The sequence below is a fragment of the Oryzias latipes genome, chromosome 6, assembly GCF_053564925.1.
Source record: "Oryzias latipes strain Hd-rR chromosome 6, Olatipes_Hd-rR_3.1".
In the NCBI taxonomy this organism is placed as follows: Eukaryota; Metazoa; Chordata; class Actinopteri; order Beloniformes; family Adrianichthyidae; genus Oryzias; species Oryzias latipes.
The window spans coordinates 26,262,254-26,279,906 of record NC_136242.1 but is presented as its reverse complement, the minus strand read 5'-3'; the positions used below and the strand labels follow the sequence as shown (position 1 = coordinate 26,279,906).

Here is a 17,653-nt window from a genome sequence, read left to right as displayed (position 1 = left end):
TTTCAAATGAGGGATTTGCACGCTCACCGCAAACCAAAGGTTAGCGCTCTGCTGGTAAGGAGAGACAGCAGTTTGTAAATATACACTCAGGAAAAAGCATCCAGAGTTTCAGTTATCAACTTGTTGGAAAATAACATTTTTTTCTGATAAACAATTTCAAAACAACTCCTTCCCTGAGGGCAAGTCGGAATGAAATGAAAAGAAAAAAAACTGGATGGTTGATTTATTTTTAAATATCTATGATTTAAAAAAATAAAAAAAAAGAATCTTACAAATATTTAATTTCTGTCAACCTCAACGATGTTGATTTGGAGAGTTCAACACCCATCAGGGTCAGGGGTGATGGGAGCTGCCAGTGTTTTGACATCATACTCATCACTGACTAATGTTCTGTGGCAGCTTAGTGCCTGGCATCTTGCTTTGATTGACAGTTCTGAGGATCTGCAGGCCAGTGATGACACTGATGGCTGTGAGGACATCGGACTGTTTAATTAAAAGTGTGGAGTTTTTCGGGTATTCAAATATTAGTTTCTATTCAGTTCCTGATTGCATGTTCCAACTGTGTTATGCTTGTCTGCTCTCTGGTGCAACATCCTGGTTTGGGTCAGAAAATAAAGGGTAAGTAGTGTATATTTACTTCTACAGTGATTTTTAAGGGGGGAACAGAGGCTCTACCCAGCCTTAACACAAAACACAGCAATAAGGGCCACACCCATCTGTATTGTATAGAATTTTTTTCAAAAGGTTAGGAGAATGTACATGGTGGGGAGGGGCATTTAGTTGGGGTGCTCTTAATTTTGGTAATTTTTTTTTTCAAAAAAATGTAAACGAACCAAAAAAAAATTCAAAGCCAAATGGGCGGGACCAATTTGAAAATTTCACAAGTTGCCATGAATAGAAAATAAAAATAAATAAATAAAAATATGACATTATTCAGAAAATACAACCCAGTTAGTCAACTATACAAACCTTACAGTGGCGCTACAAAGTACGGTGGCCCTGAAGTGCAAATCACTCAACACAAAAACATTTTATAAGACAAGGAAATTTCGAAAAAAAAAACGCCATACAATTTTAGAAAACATAACAAAATTCCAGAAACCAAAATGCAAAAAAGAAACAATTCCAGCAAGCAAAATAAAATGTAATCAAACTTGTTTTGTTTTTTTAATTGTCGTGGTTTTTAAAATATTTTTGCGTCGAGAGATTTATTGATGTGATTTGAACTTCAGGGCCACCGTATGGTAGCCAGACTCAAATCAACTATCCGATAGCCACACGTGTACACCAGAGGTTTCTGATGATCGCACTTCCATTGTGTATTTGCATAAATGTGAGATTGGTGAAGCTACTTGGATAGGTGGACATCCATTTCTAGTAGAAAAGACAATTAGTCCAAATGCCATGAATGAAATTCAATACATTACTTGGATGAATGAAAATCTTTGTTGACATATTTCTCAGTGTCATGAGTAATCCTGTGTCTCTTTTAACATTTAACATAAAATTGCTCATTTCAAAGAGAAAAAAAAAGATCGTATTCTTTGGCATGTTAACCACTTCGGAATAAGGTTGCATGTATGTAAATGTATTAACTAATAGTTTAATGTTTCAAAGAGTATTTTTTATAACAGCTTGTGCATTTTCAGGATATATTTGTTGTTTAGCAGTGAACGGATGATGAATAATAGTCTTCAAAAGATTAAAAAGAACAAAAACCTTTTTTTATGATGTGTAAAACCATAGAACAATAGCCTTATTGCCATAACTTCACAAAGTTTGTATGTACAGAAACAAAACACACAAACACACACACACATATAACAATCCTTTGATGCTCATGACTACACAAAGGATGCCTTATCTTTAAAACCCACAAAGCCAATTGAGTGTTTGAAGCCCTCACATCATCCTCTGGCCCCTCTTTTCTTACATTCCCAGCACTTACACATCCCCACACTGCTGAGGTCTCTTACTTCAAAGCCCGTTTCAAGGAAAAACGATGCAGAAGGATCTTCTTTGAGACAGAGGACATGTGAGCGTGAACCATTAACACCGTCTTTCAGCTACTATGCCACCTGATACTTTTAGTCCCTGCATGTTAATTGTTGGGTAATGAGACAGTCTGATGATTACTTTAGAACCAATTACTTTGTTTGAAAAAAAAAATACTTAGATCCATCAGATGTGCTCATTCCCTTTATTTATTCAACTCATCAATATGTTGACCTTCAACGAAGGTCACTGCATTGTACAGAAACTGCATCGGTTGTTTGGTTTCTTTTCCGGCATTTTTTTTTTTAGCGGAAAAGTCTGTCAGATGTGCTTAAACTCATTGTGTGTCCATTTGAAGGATGAGTTCTGCTCTCATGTGACTGCTGCTCTGGATAAGACAATGGCTCTCTTATGTTCAATGAGGTCCCACAGTCATCTGACTGAAGTGTGAGCCCTGTGGTGGCGCTTCCAACACACTTGGTTACAGATACAAACATGCTCTTCTGTGCTGTGCTCCATCCCTTAAACCAGGGGGAGGAAGGGAAAGTACAAAAAAGGAGCTTGAGGGAAATGCAACACCTGTCCACTACGGTTTGTGACTTAGTTACGACAGCCCTTAGAGGTGGATATTGGCTCTCTGAATATAAAAAAAAAGGGCAAACTTCTATGGGGCATGCAGATGGCCTGCATAAAATATCAAAGTCGTAGACCACTTGGTGAGCCTGTATAGCAAAGTGTTCAAGCGCATTTTTTCTACAGGCATGCCATGAGTGACAGTTGGTAGCGAACACTTAAACATGTAGGGGTAAGTAGGGGTGTAATAGGTGATTTTTCTTTTTTTTCAACTCCCCAAAATCCTGTGCACTGCACAGAGAGCCCTTTAGAGCAGTTCAGGTGAAAGGTGTGTTACTTTATTTCCTTATTTAACAGTCTGACTGTTAAATAAGGAAATAAAGTAAGTCAGCAAAGAGTACTCACACCTTATGAACGACTAGAGTGTTGCATAAGGACACCTTAGACAGCATCACCTGGACGTCATAAGTAAGCCTTGATTTTTAACAAAAAAAAAACAACAGTGTGTCTTATATACAGGTTCATTCTGGTTATGCTCACTGATGCTGAAGCAACTTTAAGAAGTACGTGGCGCTCTGTCACAGTATCAGTTACAAACATAGGTGGATATCATCGCACACACAGTACGCTAACACACCTAATGTGTAGCGGCATCGGACTGTGTTTTTTGGTTTTAGGTGTTACTAACAAGGTTGGCAGTTTAGTAGTATTATTCTGGTTTTCCATGTTGGAAACTTTGATTAGGAGTTACAGGTATTGTAAATACACCAACGTGTAGTGTATCACATAGAAGTTCTAGTATTACTGTGAAGGCAGTAAATAAAGGTTCATCTCTAATTCTTTGTTTTCACTAAATGTTCTTTAGAGTAACGGTGCACATTATATATGACATCACTTAAAAAAACATCTATTCATTGACGATACACCTTATTATATGGTGAGCCCTGTGCAGTACCACACGCATGACAATCCTTTACATTTTCATGAAATTTCATGACAAGCCTCAAGGGAACTGTGCTCCCCTTAAGATAAAGTTGTTCCTCTTTATAACACCTCCACGGCCCCAGACAACCCAAAAACCTGCAGCTCCCGTACGTTTCAATCATCGTACAGGTGCACGTGACTACAGCACAGCCTCTACCCTTAGCCTTAAAACTCATCTCTGCTACCTTTTGGTACTTGTCAATTCAGTCTCAGCAATTCTTGTTTACTATATTTTATTAATACAGCGGTTTTTGTTTTACGTTCAGTCAATTGCAGCAGCAAATTATATTCATAGAAAAGTGGATTTGCTACTTTGCAGTTTGACACTTTTCTCGTCTAGATTTCAGAAATCAATTACCGCTTCGATAAAAAAAAAAAATAATAATAATGACAGCAGTGCTTTGATGCTCTTTTGGTTACCCAACTGCATTGCAGTGTTAAAAATCCATTTTGGCCAGTCATTTAAAACACTAATATCATTAAATAATGATGTTAAAATCCCTAAAGATTGATGATGTTTGTGAGAATTTTCTTCTCTTGACACTTCAGGGAAGAATAACCGAATCATCATATCTTAAAACCATAATAATCAGTCCTTTGGCAGACAGTGAGCTGAGCTCTCAGCGGACGCTGCTAATAGCTGAAGCAAACGTGGAGACACTGAAGGAGGTAATTAGGAATAAAAAGGGGGAACAGTTCCACAGAGGAAGTGTGGCTGAGAAGGAAAGTGAAGGAAATGTTAGGCTCAGGTGGCTCCGAGCAGATATTACGTGTCTTATCTGTCGTCGGCAGGTCTGTGCTTATTATGTGAAGAGGCAAACTGTGAGCAGAGTGAGGCCGCTGTGTGTCAACAGCACTGCTTAAACTAGTGGAACTTCATCAAAATACGTGGAAAAAATAAAACTAATCTGGCTTTTGTGCAGGCTCTGCTGCAACCACCCCTGCCGGATATTACAAAATATCAGTGCTCTTTGATAAGAAACAGATAAAACTTGAGACTTTGTAAAACTTTTAAAAGGGGAAAGTTTTTTGCAAAACCTCTCGGTGTTAACAGGATTTTTAATAAAGCAGCTCCTAGGCAGGGAACGATCTCTATGTAGGATGTGGAGATAAATAGCTGCACTCAGAGCCAGCAGTGGGGTGCATTATAAGCCACTCAGTAGATCTTAACTGAATCCATACTGATGTGCATGAACATTTTATGAGATAATGTATCAGAATGTTTTAAAAGACTAATAATGTCCCCTTTGCTCATAGGAGAGGTTGCCAGATCTGGGTTTTTTTTGTTTGGTTAGGAAAGGATAAAGAAATGAGCAAAAATAACTTTAAAATCCAAAATAAAGTAACTTCTTGCTTGTATTTTTGTAAAATCCTTCTACACAAGCAGAACTTTTTTTCCACATCTCCTTACACGAATGACGGAGAGTGCAGTGGACACACATGGATCGATATTTCTGCATCACCGTATAGTTTAAGTCAGCATTCTGAGTCTGCATTGAGCTGTACAGTCTGGGAGCTTCGTCTTGTAATTAAAAATTGACCGCCACTCGATGTTTCTTTCACTTCCATACAAAGAACAAATAAAAATCAACATTTTGCTGCTTTTACCATTTAAGACAAGTTAAATAAAAGGGGAGAAGCTTCGGAGTTTTAGGAGAATATTGAACTCCAGCAAAGATGATTAGATGTTTTTAAAACTGAGAAGAACTACAGAAGAGCCCCAGCTTTACCCTTTTACACTGGAGCTTTAGCTCTAGTGTTGATGTTCTTTGAATTAATGTAATTTACACAACTTACTTAATTGCAACAGATTTTAAAGCTGAGAAAAACTGCTTTCCACGAAGAAAAATGGTAGTAAAGTCTTGTATATAGATAGAAAGCAACATAAATACCGGTAATCTGTTGGATATAGGTAGTGGAAGAATTACGGTAGCGCAAAATGTTGCGTGTTATTTTGTTTCACAGGCAACATATCCGGTATTAAAGGGTTAAAAGCAATTTAAAGTTTAATCCACGTTTTCTGTATACCTGTTTAGATGTTTGCTGTTATTTGACGGCTCCAAACCTCTTTATCAGACACATTTTGTGTGTTGTGTTTCCAATTTCTGAAATTTTTAAGCTATTTGTGCCAGGATTATTGAATTCTCCTTCACTGAGTCTATTCTGTTATTTTTAACATTCTAGTTCTCCAGGGTTGAGGCACCGTGACGGGAGGAACGAGATAGACACGTATTCTGTATAAATATCAGAACTTTTTGAGAGGTTCACATTTGGATGCCTGGGGCTGTGCTGTAGGTGCAGCAGGATTGGACTGCAGAAGTGGCTGGCTTGCTAGTGAAAGTAAAGTTGAAGTTTTGACAGAAGTTGACTGCTGTGCAAGCATATGAGCCCGACGTGACAGAAACCAGGCTGCATTCGCCTGATTATCAGAATAATGACACCACTGTTTCATTTTGAGTAACTTTATGTGGCAAAAATGCTGTAAGGTAACAGTTAATAACACCCTATTCCATTGCCTCCCCTTTAAACCCTAATAGAAGACATCCTCTTCATTTGGCATAATTGGATTTTGAAGCTAACTTGGAAGACTATAAAAGAATTATGATTGCCAATAAAGCCGTTTAAATGGCGCTCTTGTTAAATTGTGCTTTACAAATATATTTCTCCTGCATATAGTCACAACACTAAGACTTCAGTGGATTTTTTAAATTTTCTTCGGAAAAACTATTAAAAAAATCATTGAAAATCTATCTTTTTTCTCATAACAATTTTTTTACATTCTCACATTTAGAAATCTGTAGCTTGAAGCGTCACATGGATGGCTTCCATTTTCAGTGGCTTGTAGGTAAAAAAAATAAAAAAATAAAAATCCAGTTTTCTCAACCAGCTTTCCTGTCACCTAAGCCGAACAGAAAGCAGATTTACCTCTGTGGATGTGGATGATCCACTTACCTGCTGTTGTCAGGCAGAGCTCTTCATCGCTGTTGTCCTGACAGTTGTCCTGTCCGTTGCACAAGAAGCTTCGGTCCACGCAGCGGCCGTTTCGACATTTGAACCGAGTTTCCGAGCACACCAGGGGGTTACCTGCTGCGATTGAGGTCAGAGGTCAAAAATCACATCATACCGTGTTGCAGAAAAAGGTTTTAGGCTTAAAGTAACGGTTAGTTTAAAAAGAGCTCTCTGTGATTTAACAGCTATGACACCCCCTTAACTCCATGAACAATCCTTCACAAGCACTATGAAAGAAATATTTTTTTCAGTTATTTGACACCATGTAGGTTAGGTTTGGTTTGTTTAAACTTGCCAGAGGCAACAGTTAAATATATATGATAAATGCTGTTATTGACAGATAGTCTTTGTCAGACTCAGTAAAAGCAAAAAGCTGTATGTAAGGCTTTTGCTCGCTGATTTTTGATAAGAACTGTAAGGTTTTCATTCAGCATAGAAACCGCCACTCCCTATAAGGACAAATTTGGATTTTCTTGCTTTGTTCTCATTCCTACAAAAGGAGGCATAATTATCTTGAGAGAGGATCCAGACAATTACACAGCGGTGACGCAGTATGCGCTGTGAGCAGGGAGCACAGATCCATTTAAATAGCGAGATTAGATTTGTGAGCACGGCGCCGCAGGAAAAAGAATACCGTCTCTGACAAAGGCGAGTGATTGGCCCAATTCACATCCTCCGCCATAGACGGCAGGTGAGGGGGTCACACTTAAATAACAAAAAATCTCTGGTGTATGGCACCAGGTTGCAAGACATTCAAAGAAGGGTAACATTTTATAAAAAAAACATCATGAAAAACAACCATGTATTTGAAGTTTGTTGTTTTTTGGCAATAGCTAAAATTCTTAATTTTTCTATTTTTCTTTTAGCTTTAGGATGACACCTTCCCTCCAGACAGAGACAAAATGTTGTATCAAATGCTATGAAATTAGCAAAAATGAATATAAAAACATATTTTATGGATGTTTAACCATAAACTATTCTTTGCATTATTTATGTTTTTTTCTTACAAAAAACTGAGCAGTGGTACTAAAATATTTGTTTTAGAAAGGTTTATTAGAGCCAAACTGTGGGTTTAAATAGCATTTTACTATGGATTCCTGTCTGCTTTCTTTTTCTTCTATTATTATTTAACTCTGGTGAACCAATGGGGTTACCTTATGGGGTTAACTTTGGGCACTGCTATTATTTACATATTCATATTTTTATTCTATTTTCTTTATTTTTTTCAACTTTTAACTGTTGTAAATTGCTGCTTTTCAAAATTAACAACCCTAAAAAAAAGGTCAAATTTACCTTAAAAGCCTAGAAGAAAATTGTTCTTGGTTTCCTCATGGAAAAATGCCATTATACAAAAAAAAATACGCAGATTTCTGTTATTTGATGGTGTGATTATCATTATTAAGGATGACAGACCATTCAATTTCCACTGAACTGTTATCATAAAAAATCATGTTTACAAAATAACAGTAGAACCATTTGAAGTTCTTTTCATAGAAAATGAAACCATATTTTTTTTTGTCATGGTTGAGACTCTAAAGCTGAAATAAATGAAGACAAGAACTTAATTGTGATTCAAAGTTACTGCTGTCCTTCAAAGTGACTGTGTGATCAACTGACACAAACTCATGAATGTTTAAAAGAATGAAAAAACTTTTTTCAGAGTCTGACGCTATAAGTCTCCAAATTTAAACGTCTTCACTGTCACCTAGGGTTGTAGGGAAAAATCGATTCGGCAATATATCCCGATATTTCATTTAGCGATACTTGTATCGAATTAAAATGCTGCCGAGATGATGTTTCTTTCATTATTTAAGAGCGTCCTTCAGCGTCTGACTCTTGTTTTCCAATTAAACCTGCGATGGCCAGTTGGCTAAACTGAAATAAAAAGATTTTTCAAAGACTTTCTCATGTGTTGAGAGGTGGGGAATGTATGAGACACTTACTGCAGTTGTCCTCGTCGCTGCCGTCAGGACAGTCGCGAAAACCGTTGCAGCGAAACCTTCCGATGATGCAGTGAACGCCACTTGCACAGGCGAAGAACGTAGGAGCACACTTTGACTTCCCCTTAGCTTTCAGGGACAAGGCGAGTTGGGAAAAGAGCAAAAAGGGAAAAAAACTCCATATTAGTCTGTGCATTGCGGGGAGGATTTTTAGAAACCAACAATGCCCAATAGTTTTTCATCAGCTTTAATGGCTAAATTGCAGTAGAATTCATTCAAGACAGTAGTACCAAACCATCCATCTTTTATTATTCATATATCAATTATATACTATTAATATACGTACAGTTGGATTCCAACAGAATCAAATTAATACCAAATTTGATATTCAGCTTATGATGTTGGTTATCTTTACCTTCTCATACCTACAGTATAACAAGGAAGAGGAAAGATTACAAAAAGGGAAAGCAGGTTACAGACAATGACAGAGAACAAATTGGACAGGAGACTGTTTGCCTGGCTCCTATCATCAATCAGTCTAAGCAGGCCATGGCTCTTATCTCCAAAGACAGGCCTGAGACTGAGCGACGAGAATGTAGAACATCAATACGTGTTAATGCTCAGTTTAACGCTAACCCGGAGCTTTTAGCGCAACCTAATCCCCACCCCCACCCCCCAGCAGCAGGAGGTAAATAAAACAAAACAGACATGCATTAAGAAAAGAAAGCACTTCTGAGTGTTGGAGCATTGTCGAGCTGCACTAAACACAATGAAGTACATGAAAAGGTCTGAAGATCCTGATGTTTTCACATGGAAACTCGGGTCTATTTTCTACATACATGATGTGAAGAGAAAATGTGATGTAATGTCTGTCATTTTAGCACTGCCCTTATGGGGGGATGCGGACTGTCTGCGGGTGAAGGGGGAGTAGGTGAGGTGCAGGCACCTCGCACACATTTTTCATTTGTCTAACCTCCCCAAACCCTGCAGACTGCACAAGGCGCCTGTTGGTGCTGCACAAGTGATAAGTGGGCGCTACTGGTAGAATTTAGAAAATTAGGCAATAAAAACAAAATTGGAGCATGGTTTGTGTGGGCATCCTACGGGCACTGACACAAAGCAGAGAGCAGCCATGGACTGTACCACAGAACTGGACTGAGCAGTCCCTCCCCCAAAAATTCCAATTAAGAAGTACCCACTGGCTCCAAGAAGCATAAATCCCATAGACTTGTATTGAGAAATGAGCAGTTATTACTCAGTCAGAGCAACCATTCTTGCTCTGATATCTCTTTTTAACATATTCTTGCAATTCCTCTTTTTTTTTCATTATACTGATTTTTATCGCAAATTATTCACATTATAAACTGAATGTGGTGCCCGCTCTTGACCACCTCGAACATTTGATTGACAGATTCTCCCAAGCTCGCTTTCAGAGGAAGGGGTGTGGACTTCAAACAAGATTTTCCTGATTGGCGATAGTAGTTATCACAGAAACGTTGGCTCAGACCAAATTGGACCAAACACTGTGGTCAGGCGACATCTGTTTTGCGAAAGTACGGCGACTGATTTGGCTCCATTTTGCCAGAGCCAGACGTAAGGCCTTTCCTATGTGTTATGTCACACTCACTCAGTCCAGTTCTCTTTTAAATAATCAATGAGCGTAGCGTTAGGGTACCATATGACAGCATCACCCATACATCATCAATGTGTGTAGCTCCGATTATCCCTACAAACACTTCACGACACACTTACCACACGAACAACAATGGTACTTTCTATTTTCATGACGTTCTTAGAGGTGGCCGTACGAGTCTCAAAGGGGAACTAACTGCAAGACACACTTAAGATGTCCTATCTATGACCCTCCATGGGCCCGGACAACCCAAAAACCTACAGCACCCATACGATCAACTCCCCAAAAAGGTGCATGTGACTGAGGCTTAACGTATAGGGAAGAAACTGCTATAGTTGTCGTTCGCTGTTTGTTCCTACTAATAAAAATGCCATCACATTAAAGGATACTCTTTTCCTCTATCACATTTTTCCTTTAAGTCCTGCATCGATAAAACTGTGAAGCTTAATAAACCCCCACCCCCATCCTCTCAAAGAAAAAAAAGACAAGCCACTTGTTATAGGGAAAAAAAAAGTTTTAAACATATATATCTCTTATTTTGGTATTGGGCTGGAATTGGCCAGCTCTAAGGTTGGCATTGGGCCATCTCAAATGCCATGGGGCCCACATTTTTTTCTCTACATTACATTGTGGCAGGCTGATTTATGAGTTCTTTCAGGCTGTGGCAATTATGTGTAGCGAGAGCAGAAGCCAAGACATAACAAGAAGAGTCTGGAGCGCCCATCCCATGGATGACACCTAATCCTCAGAGTGCGAGAGGAGGTTGGGACAGAACCAAATCTATGAGTATATAGCCCAGGCTGCATTTGTATATTTGGACAGCCAAGACTCCAATCCAATCCTACTTTGCATGACTCTCATTTTAGAAGACGAAGCACAAGAGTTGTTGGGAAACATACTCAATCTCAAGGTGTTCATTGTTTTTTTGTTTACACGGGGACCTGAATTCCAATTCTAGATTCATTTATTTTGAATTTTTTGGAAATTGATGAAAGTTCCTCTCTTGGCAAGCACATGTGTGCTGAATTTTCTTTTTCCCTCTGCAAGGCTTGAAAGACAGCAGCCTTATTGCTCTGAGATTCCTCAGTCAGTTCCTCTCCATATGAATCCTCATTAATACACATACTGCTGGCTTAAATTCATGTGACTCAATGTTTGGGCTTCAAATTAGCTCAAAAGTCACATGAAGGGCAAAGTCATGAGTGGGAAATAGTGAGTGGGAGCCAGGGATGGTTGGAGGGACAAAGTTGATGTGTTTCACTGAAATGCAAGGGAAACTTAAGCAAGAAACAGAAGATTAATATTATTTGAGGGAGGTGGAAGTGGGGAATTTGATCATTTTACAGAGTATTTTTCATAGCAATCCACTGGTTATCTTGGCTTCCCTGCAACCAGCAGGGGCGCTGCAGTTCAAAGATGCAGCAGAGTTGCCATGGAAACAGAATTTAAGCCACACTGGCAGCTAAACAGCAATAGCGCTAATTGAGAAGAACCAGTTTGGATTCAATGGTTATGAAGTTCAAGGCAAAACTGCTAACAAGTAGGAGCTGCAATCCTCAGCGCTGAGAGAGAATAACCCGAGAGATGTGGACATTGATTGAGGTGGATATGCAGGCCATGAGTGATGTTGAAGGCCAAAGCTTTATTGGAACCATCCTCCAGCATCCCCTCATGAGGAACTGTCTCCAGGCGTTGTGAAAGACAGTTTTCTGTTGTTGAACTGACGGTCACAACTGAGCATGTAGACATGCTCATTTTCCTCAACTAAAGCCATGAAGCTGAATCAACTTCATGTACAGTTGAATTTAGAGTTGGATATGATTATTATATGATCATTCTTAACACAAAAAATAAATAAATAACATATGCATGATATGAATGATCATATTTTTTTCCTGATGATCAATAAACTAAGTTGCTGCTACCCTTTGGGTACTGCTGAGGTATTTTCTTCTTCTCCCTCAATCGTCATGAATGTATCCATTTCCTCCAACCTGTTGTCTGTCTCCACTCAATTTAATTCCTGTGCCTAATTTCCTTCTCTCAGCTCTAAGGCTTTGGAGAAGTTGTTTACAAAAATCAAGCAGAAAGCTGGATGGCCTCCAAACTTATTCCAGCATTCTGCTGAGCAGCACAAATGAAAACGAATGAGCTTCTCAGTCGAGCCGTTTCCTCTAGGTAGGATGATCATGAAGAGGAAAAGGCGGCATGTTGACATTAAAACGAGCGGCCAAGGGACGCACAAACAAAAACAGACACACCCGCTCACATCAGTCAGATGGAAGGTGCGTTCACACCGCTCTCTGCAACGCGTGTTCAAGTGGCACCTTCAGGTGAAAAGTCTATGTTAACGTGCATAAATGTGTGTTTTGGGCTTTCTCATTAAAACTCATGTGTTCTACGACAATTTTTGAGCTATACATACAAAACATGCTGCTACTGAACGTGCATTAAAAGTTAAACCAGGTCAAATTTGACCAATCAGGGACTTGGATTTGGTAGCGACGTATGGAAGGGTTCCCTTTTAATTCACTGACGTGCCAACCGTTTGAAAATTGATTGTAGAGGAGAAATTGATAATTGCAGTTTGTGCCCGGCATGAATTATATGACACTGAAGCCGAAACTGAAGCTTCCCTACCCCGTTGGTTCCTCACTATTGCTCTAATCATAGGGGAATTTAAAGCTATAGAGGTATCTGAAAGTTTATTTTTTATTTTTTTGTTAAGGAGGAGCCGTAGCGACTTAGGGTTGGCTATCCCTCTACCAGTAGGGTGATCCATATTATGCTGTGGAGGAGAAACCCATTTCTTCACGAGGGTGTGCTCCGAACGGTCGAATTTTATGTTTCAATGTAAGTATTGAGTTTTGGTTTTAAAGACATTATAAAGTTATAAAACTAATGCTGTTGTGTATTTTCCAAGCACTGGCAGCTACGCGCTAACGTAGATGACCGGTGTATACTGATGACGTCATCAAGCTGTAGTAATGTCATAAATTGAAAACAGTTTTCTTGCATATTCTTTCGCTTGGAGGGATAAATGTACGGATAGGGTGCAGCCGTAAGTGGAAGGAAGCAATACGAAATTGACTTAAGTCTTTCATATATCGGAAGAGAGCTGTGAAAGAAAAGCCTGGAGAAAGATTCAAGAGATTTGGACCCCCTCATCATTTTTACACCAAGCCTCTTCCAAGTCAAGTGTCCGGTGTGAACACCATGGATTAAGAGCGCAGTCAAGAAGCTGCGTTTAGCGCGTTCCTTCATGTACATCACATAGCCGGTGTGTATGTAGCCATACACAGCATTTTTATCATGAAATACTGCATTTCTTTTTGTCAGTAATCAAACAAAACTAAAAAGAACTAATCTAAAATGTCTGTTTTTTTTACTCAAAATGTTTTGAAACTACATAAAAATAAATCTTTCTATTTTGTAACACAAATGTAAATTAGTGTATCTGACCATCCCCCTTTGTGATATCAGCATCAATATTAAATGCTGGCTCACTGGCTTGTGCTCCCCTTAACACTTCCCCCTTAGTTCTTCAAAGAGCAAAATAACTTGTTCAGCACAGGTAGAGCTCAGTCATGGTAGACATGTATGATTGACAGCAGACTGGAAGAGGGGAGAACCCATGGAGAGCAGGGTGGAGAGAAGACAGGCGGAGAAAGGCTGGAGACAGCTAAGGACTTCAAAGACTTCTCTGACCTTGGAGAGATTTTCTGAAGGGGGGAAAAAATCAATGGGTAAGAGAGTCACGATGTAAGCAAGAAGGGCAATCAAGTCAGCCTGCGGATCAAAATGATCACACATTTTACTGTCTAGGCCTTGGACAAGACAATACTCATCTATAGAAGGTGTTACATGCTAGAGCTTCCTTTATGTGAGGGTAAAAGAATGTAAAAGCCAGTGGTAATTTTGCTAAGCTGTTCCACTTGGATAAAATCCTGTTTGACTTCAAAAAGAAAAAAAAGGATACGCATAAAGTGATAATTGAACAGCTTGGCCTGTGATCTGCCCTAAAATAACTGTGCAGAAACGTTCCGACGAAAGGCGACGACGACGCTAAAACAGTCTCGTTTGAACTGAACCGTCCAACAATGCTTCTCTTAAAATGATCAGACAGCATTTTTGATTCTTTGGAAGATTTGTAAGCGATCGCTTTGAATTAATTCTGACTCTGACTTAAACTATAATAGCATTTGGTAAAAAATACTTAAAAAATATATATGTGGCAGCAAGAGGCTGAGTCAGAGCGAGACACTGGATAAGATCGAATTTGTACTCGCTCCATGATAATAATATAATCCCTTACAGTCCCATTAGACTTTTCTGCTTTCAGTATTTTCTCCAATGTATTTATTTCTAAAAGCAAAAATCCTTCTGTGTTCCAGTTCCAAAAATGAAAAACTCAAAATCTCTTCTTTCTTCTGTGTTCTTGTAGCGTTTTTCTCAATGATGCATTTCTGAGGATTTTTTTATTGAAGTCGTCGTGAGTCAGGAGCAGACAAAAAAATTCAATTGGAAAAAGCTTGGAGCAATGACGTAAGAGCTATAATTGGCTAGCCACACGATAGCTCCCTGATCAACTTACAGACAAATAGATTCATTAACGTCTTTGATTTCCTCGTCTGAGCATCTGGCTCAAAACTGCACAGCTGGAGAGATCCAGTATAGCTCGCCATTCTTGTTGTACTGGTATTGTTAGGTTGGGGTTGTGAGGGGCTGTAAGCTGGCGGGAGAGCTCTGCAGTAACGATCTTGCCCACAACTCAGAGGCAAATTCCTAACAAACTAGAGAAATCTAGAGAAAAGGTGTCCCAGAAAATGACACAATGTTTGGCAAAAAAACAAACAAACTGCACAATAATAATTAAAAAAACAACTGGGAATGCTTTTACCCGAAAATGAAAAGATGATCGGAGTGGGACTTTATAAATGAGCTTCTATATCCGAGGAAAGTATTCAGCTTGACGGCCCATTAGCTGTTCCAGACCTGGCATGAGAAATTCCATCTCAGGCTTGGACCCATCCCCTGGGGTAGTGGTGAGCTGCAGCCACAGCCGCACTTGGGAACCATTTGGTGGTTTAACCCCCTGATCCAACCTTTTAATGTTGAGGGTCAAGCAGGGAAGCTTTGGGTCCCATTTTTAGAGCCCTTGGTATGACCTAAGCGTGGATTTGAACCTACGACCTCCTAGTCTCAGGGAAGACACTCATACACATAGTCACTAAGCTGGTATCCAACGAAAATATAGTACATCAGCAATCAGACCTCAACAGAAAGAAACTAGATGAGAAAGGAAATTTAGTAGTATACAGTGTTCCTGCGTTTATCACGGTTGTTAAGCAAAAATAACCAGCGATAGGTGTAATCTGTGAAGTAGGGTTATATTATTGTATTATGTAAAACCCCGCACTAGTACACACTTTATTCTCTTTTCTCAGACAGACACTAACATTTTCACACTTTTCTTTGCACACTTGCACTGAAGAAAAATGTAAATATCCACAAAAGTGCGAGACCGTGAAAAGTGATACATCAACACTGTAAATTTCCAATTTATTGATCCCTTCTGTGATATCATCTGCTAGGGTGATTGAAATGTAAATTGTGTACATCCATGTGTGTATATATAGGCTAAGGAAGCCAGCAGCATAAAATGACATTCAGATAATTGAGTAAAAACTGGAAACACATGATAAAAAATATTTCAAATCCTCCTCATCTTCAAAAACTTTCTTTTAGGACGGGTTTTCATGTTTAATTCACAGTTCAAAATTTTGTGAAACAATTCTGTGCCAACATAACAAAAAAAAACTGAGAATGGAAGAAGAAGCCACGGCTTCACTGTCATGATTAAAGAAATTCAACGACCAAAATCTGAGCAGAACATTGGGATGTCAACAGTCTCTTGTTAGGGTCCCACGATTCTGCTCTTTGCTTTGTGATCACCACCATTTGGTGAGGGCTCAGCCGTTTAAAGGCATATAAAAGAGTTTGCAGCGAAAAGAGTCCTTTGTTTGCCACAGAGGCTACAGTCCTTTAAGAAGGCCAGCATTGCTTGAAAACAGAACCTTCATTTTTTTTTTTTTACTTTAAAAATGAATTTCTGCAACACCGCTCACCCAGCCCCCCCTCCACTCTTCCCCCGCTAAGAATTTGCTCTCTTGGTTGCTTATGCCTTGCTCAGACAAGGGCGAAAAGGCTAATCCTGGCTCTGAGGCTCACTAAGCTCAGTCAGCTCTCCGCCTTCTCTTTTCTGTCAGCAACTATTTCGTCGAACACTCTCCCAGGCTGGTGCTATGGACACCAGGGAAAAGGACACTACTTTTGACCTCTTTGTGTGAGGAATTCTTCAACACCCAACTCATGAATATCTGCCTGAGGTCCTCTTGAACATGCCACCACATAAGGTCGTCTCTCCCGCTAGGTTGCACTTCTGGACTGGAGGTGGACAGTCACACAAAAGCTCCTGGTCAGAATCGGAGAGCCTGAACCTAACTGCAAACCAACCAGATGAATGTTGGGCTAAGCTTGAAATATCTGTCATACTGGTCTTTGTTTGATATGAAAAGAAGAAGGGCTAGCTATTATCATGGCGTCATCAGTGTCCTTTCATAAATAAGTTCAAGGTTGACGTTAGGAGGCTCTCTTAAGAGCTAATAAAATGATTTACTTTACAAAAAAAAGGCATCTTTTACATCTGTGAGTGTTATTCCTTTTTTAAATCATTACGTTACTTTATGGGATTTTTCTTTGTCACATTTATTCCACATCTGCAATTTCAGTTGAATTTATAAAAAAAGTTAAAATGGAAAATCCTAAAAAAAATTATTTAACACATATTTCCTTTCAATAAGTTTCCTCAACATTTTTCTTTTCTGAGCTCTCCAGTTCCCTACCACACACAGTCCAACAGCATGCTCCATGGATTCATTGATGGTTCTGAATTGTCTCTAGGTGTGAATGTGAGTGTGTATGGTTGTGTGGCATTCCGATGGACACCACCTTCACCACACAGTAGTTAGGATAGGCCCCAGCGGCGATCTCTGGGTTGCTCGGGTCGGGTGCCGGGGCTGGCTTGTGGAGACGGGGCGCCGGTTGGGTAGTGGGTGGCTCATGGGTTCTCGGGGGCCCTGGCCTCGTCCTTGGCTTTTGTCTCGGTATCTGGCGCCTGGTGGCCCCCATGGCTGGGTGGGCGGTCCCCTCCTCCCTACCTCCTGGGCTGCTTGAGTCCCAATGCCGGGGGTGCTCCTGGCCTGGGGGTCTCTCCTCTCCTCCTGGTCTGGCTGGCGAGGATCTGGTTCCCCTTATGAACACACAGTTCAGTTCGGCAGCATGCATGTATCTCCACCCCCACGTGCACACTGCCACACTGCTCCCTGTCTGCTTCATCCCTCCTCCTTACCCACAGTGTATTAATGGACAGATATTTTCCTCTCATCTTCGTGTCAGAATTTCACCTTGATGTAATATTTGTCTTTCCTGCAGATTTGGTATAATTGTTACAGCTTAA

At 39.7% G+C, this 17,653-nt stretch overlaps 1 protein-coding gene across 5 annotated transcripts in view; it reads right to left on the bottom strand.

Annotated features, from left to right (window-relative positions):
• The window catches only part of ldlrad3 (low density lipoprotein receptor class A domain containing 3), a 103,897-nt gene that overhangs the window by 45,933 nt on the left and 40,311 nt on the right, over positions 1-17,653 (bottom strand). For 3 of the 5 annotated variants that reach the window (XM_023955937.2, XM_078948909.1, XM_078948910.1), the window contains exons 3-4: positions 8,505-8,630; positions 6,505-6,639 (exon numbers count right to left, since the gene is read on the bottom strand). In XM_023955937.2, the coding sequence (XP_023811705.1) occupies positions 6,505-6,639; positions 8,505-8,630 (261 nt within the window). The remainder of the gene's footprint in view (positions 1-6,504; positions 6,640-8,504; positions 8,631-17,653) is intronic. The other 2 variants (XM_023955938.2, XM_078948911.1) reach the window with 1 other exon arrangement.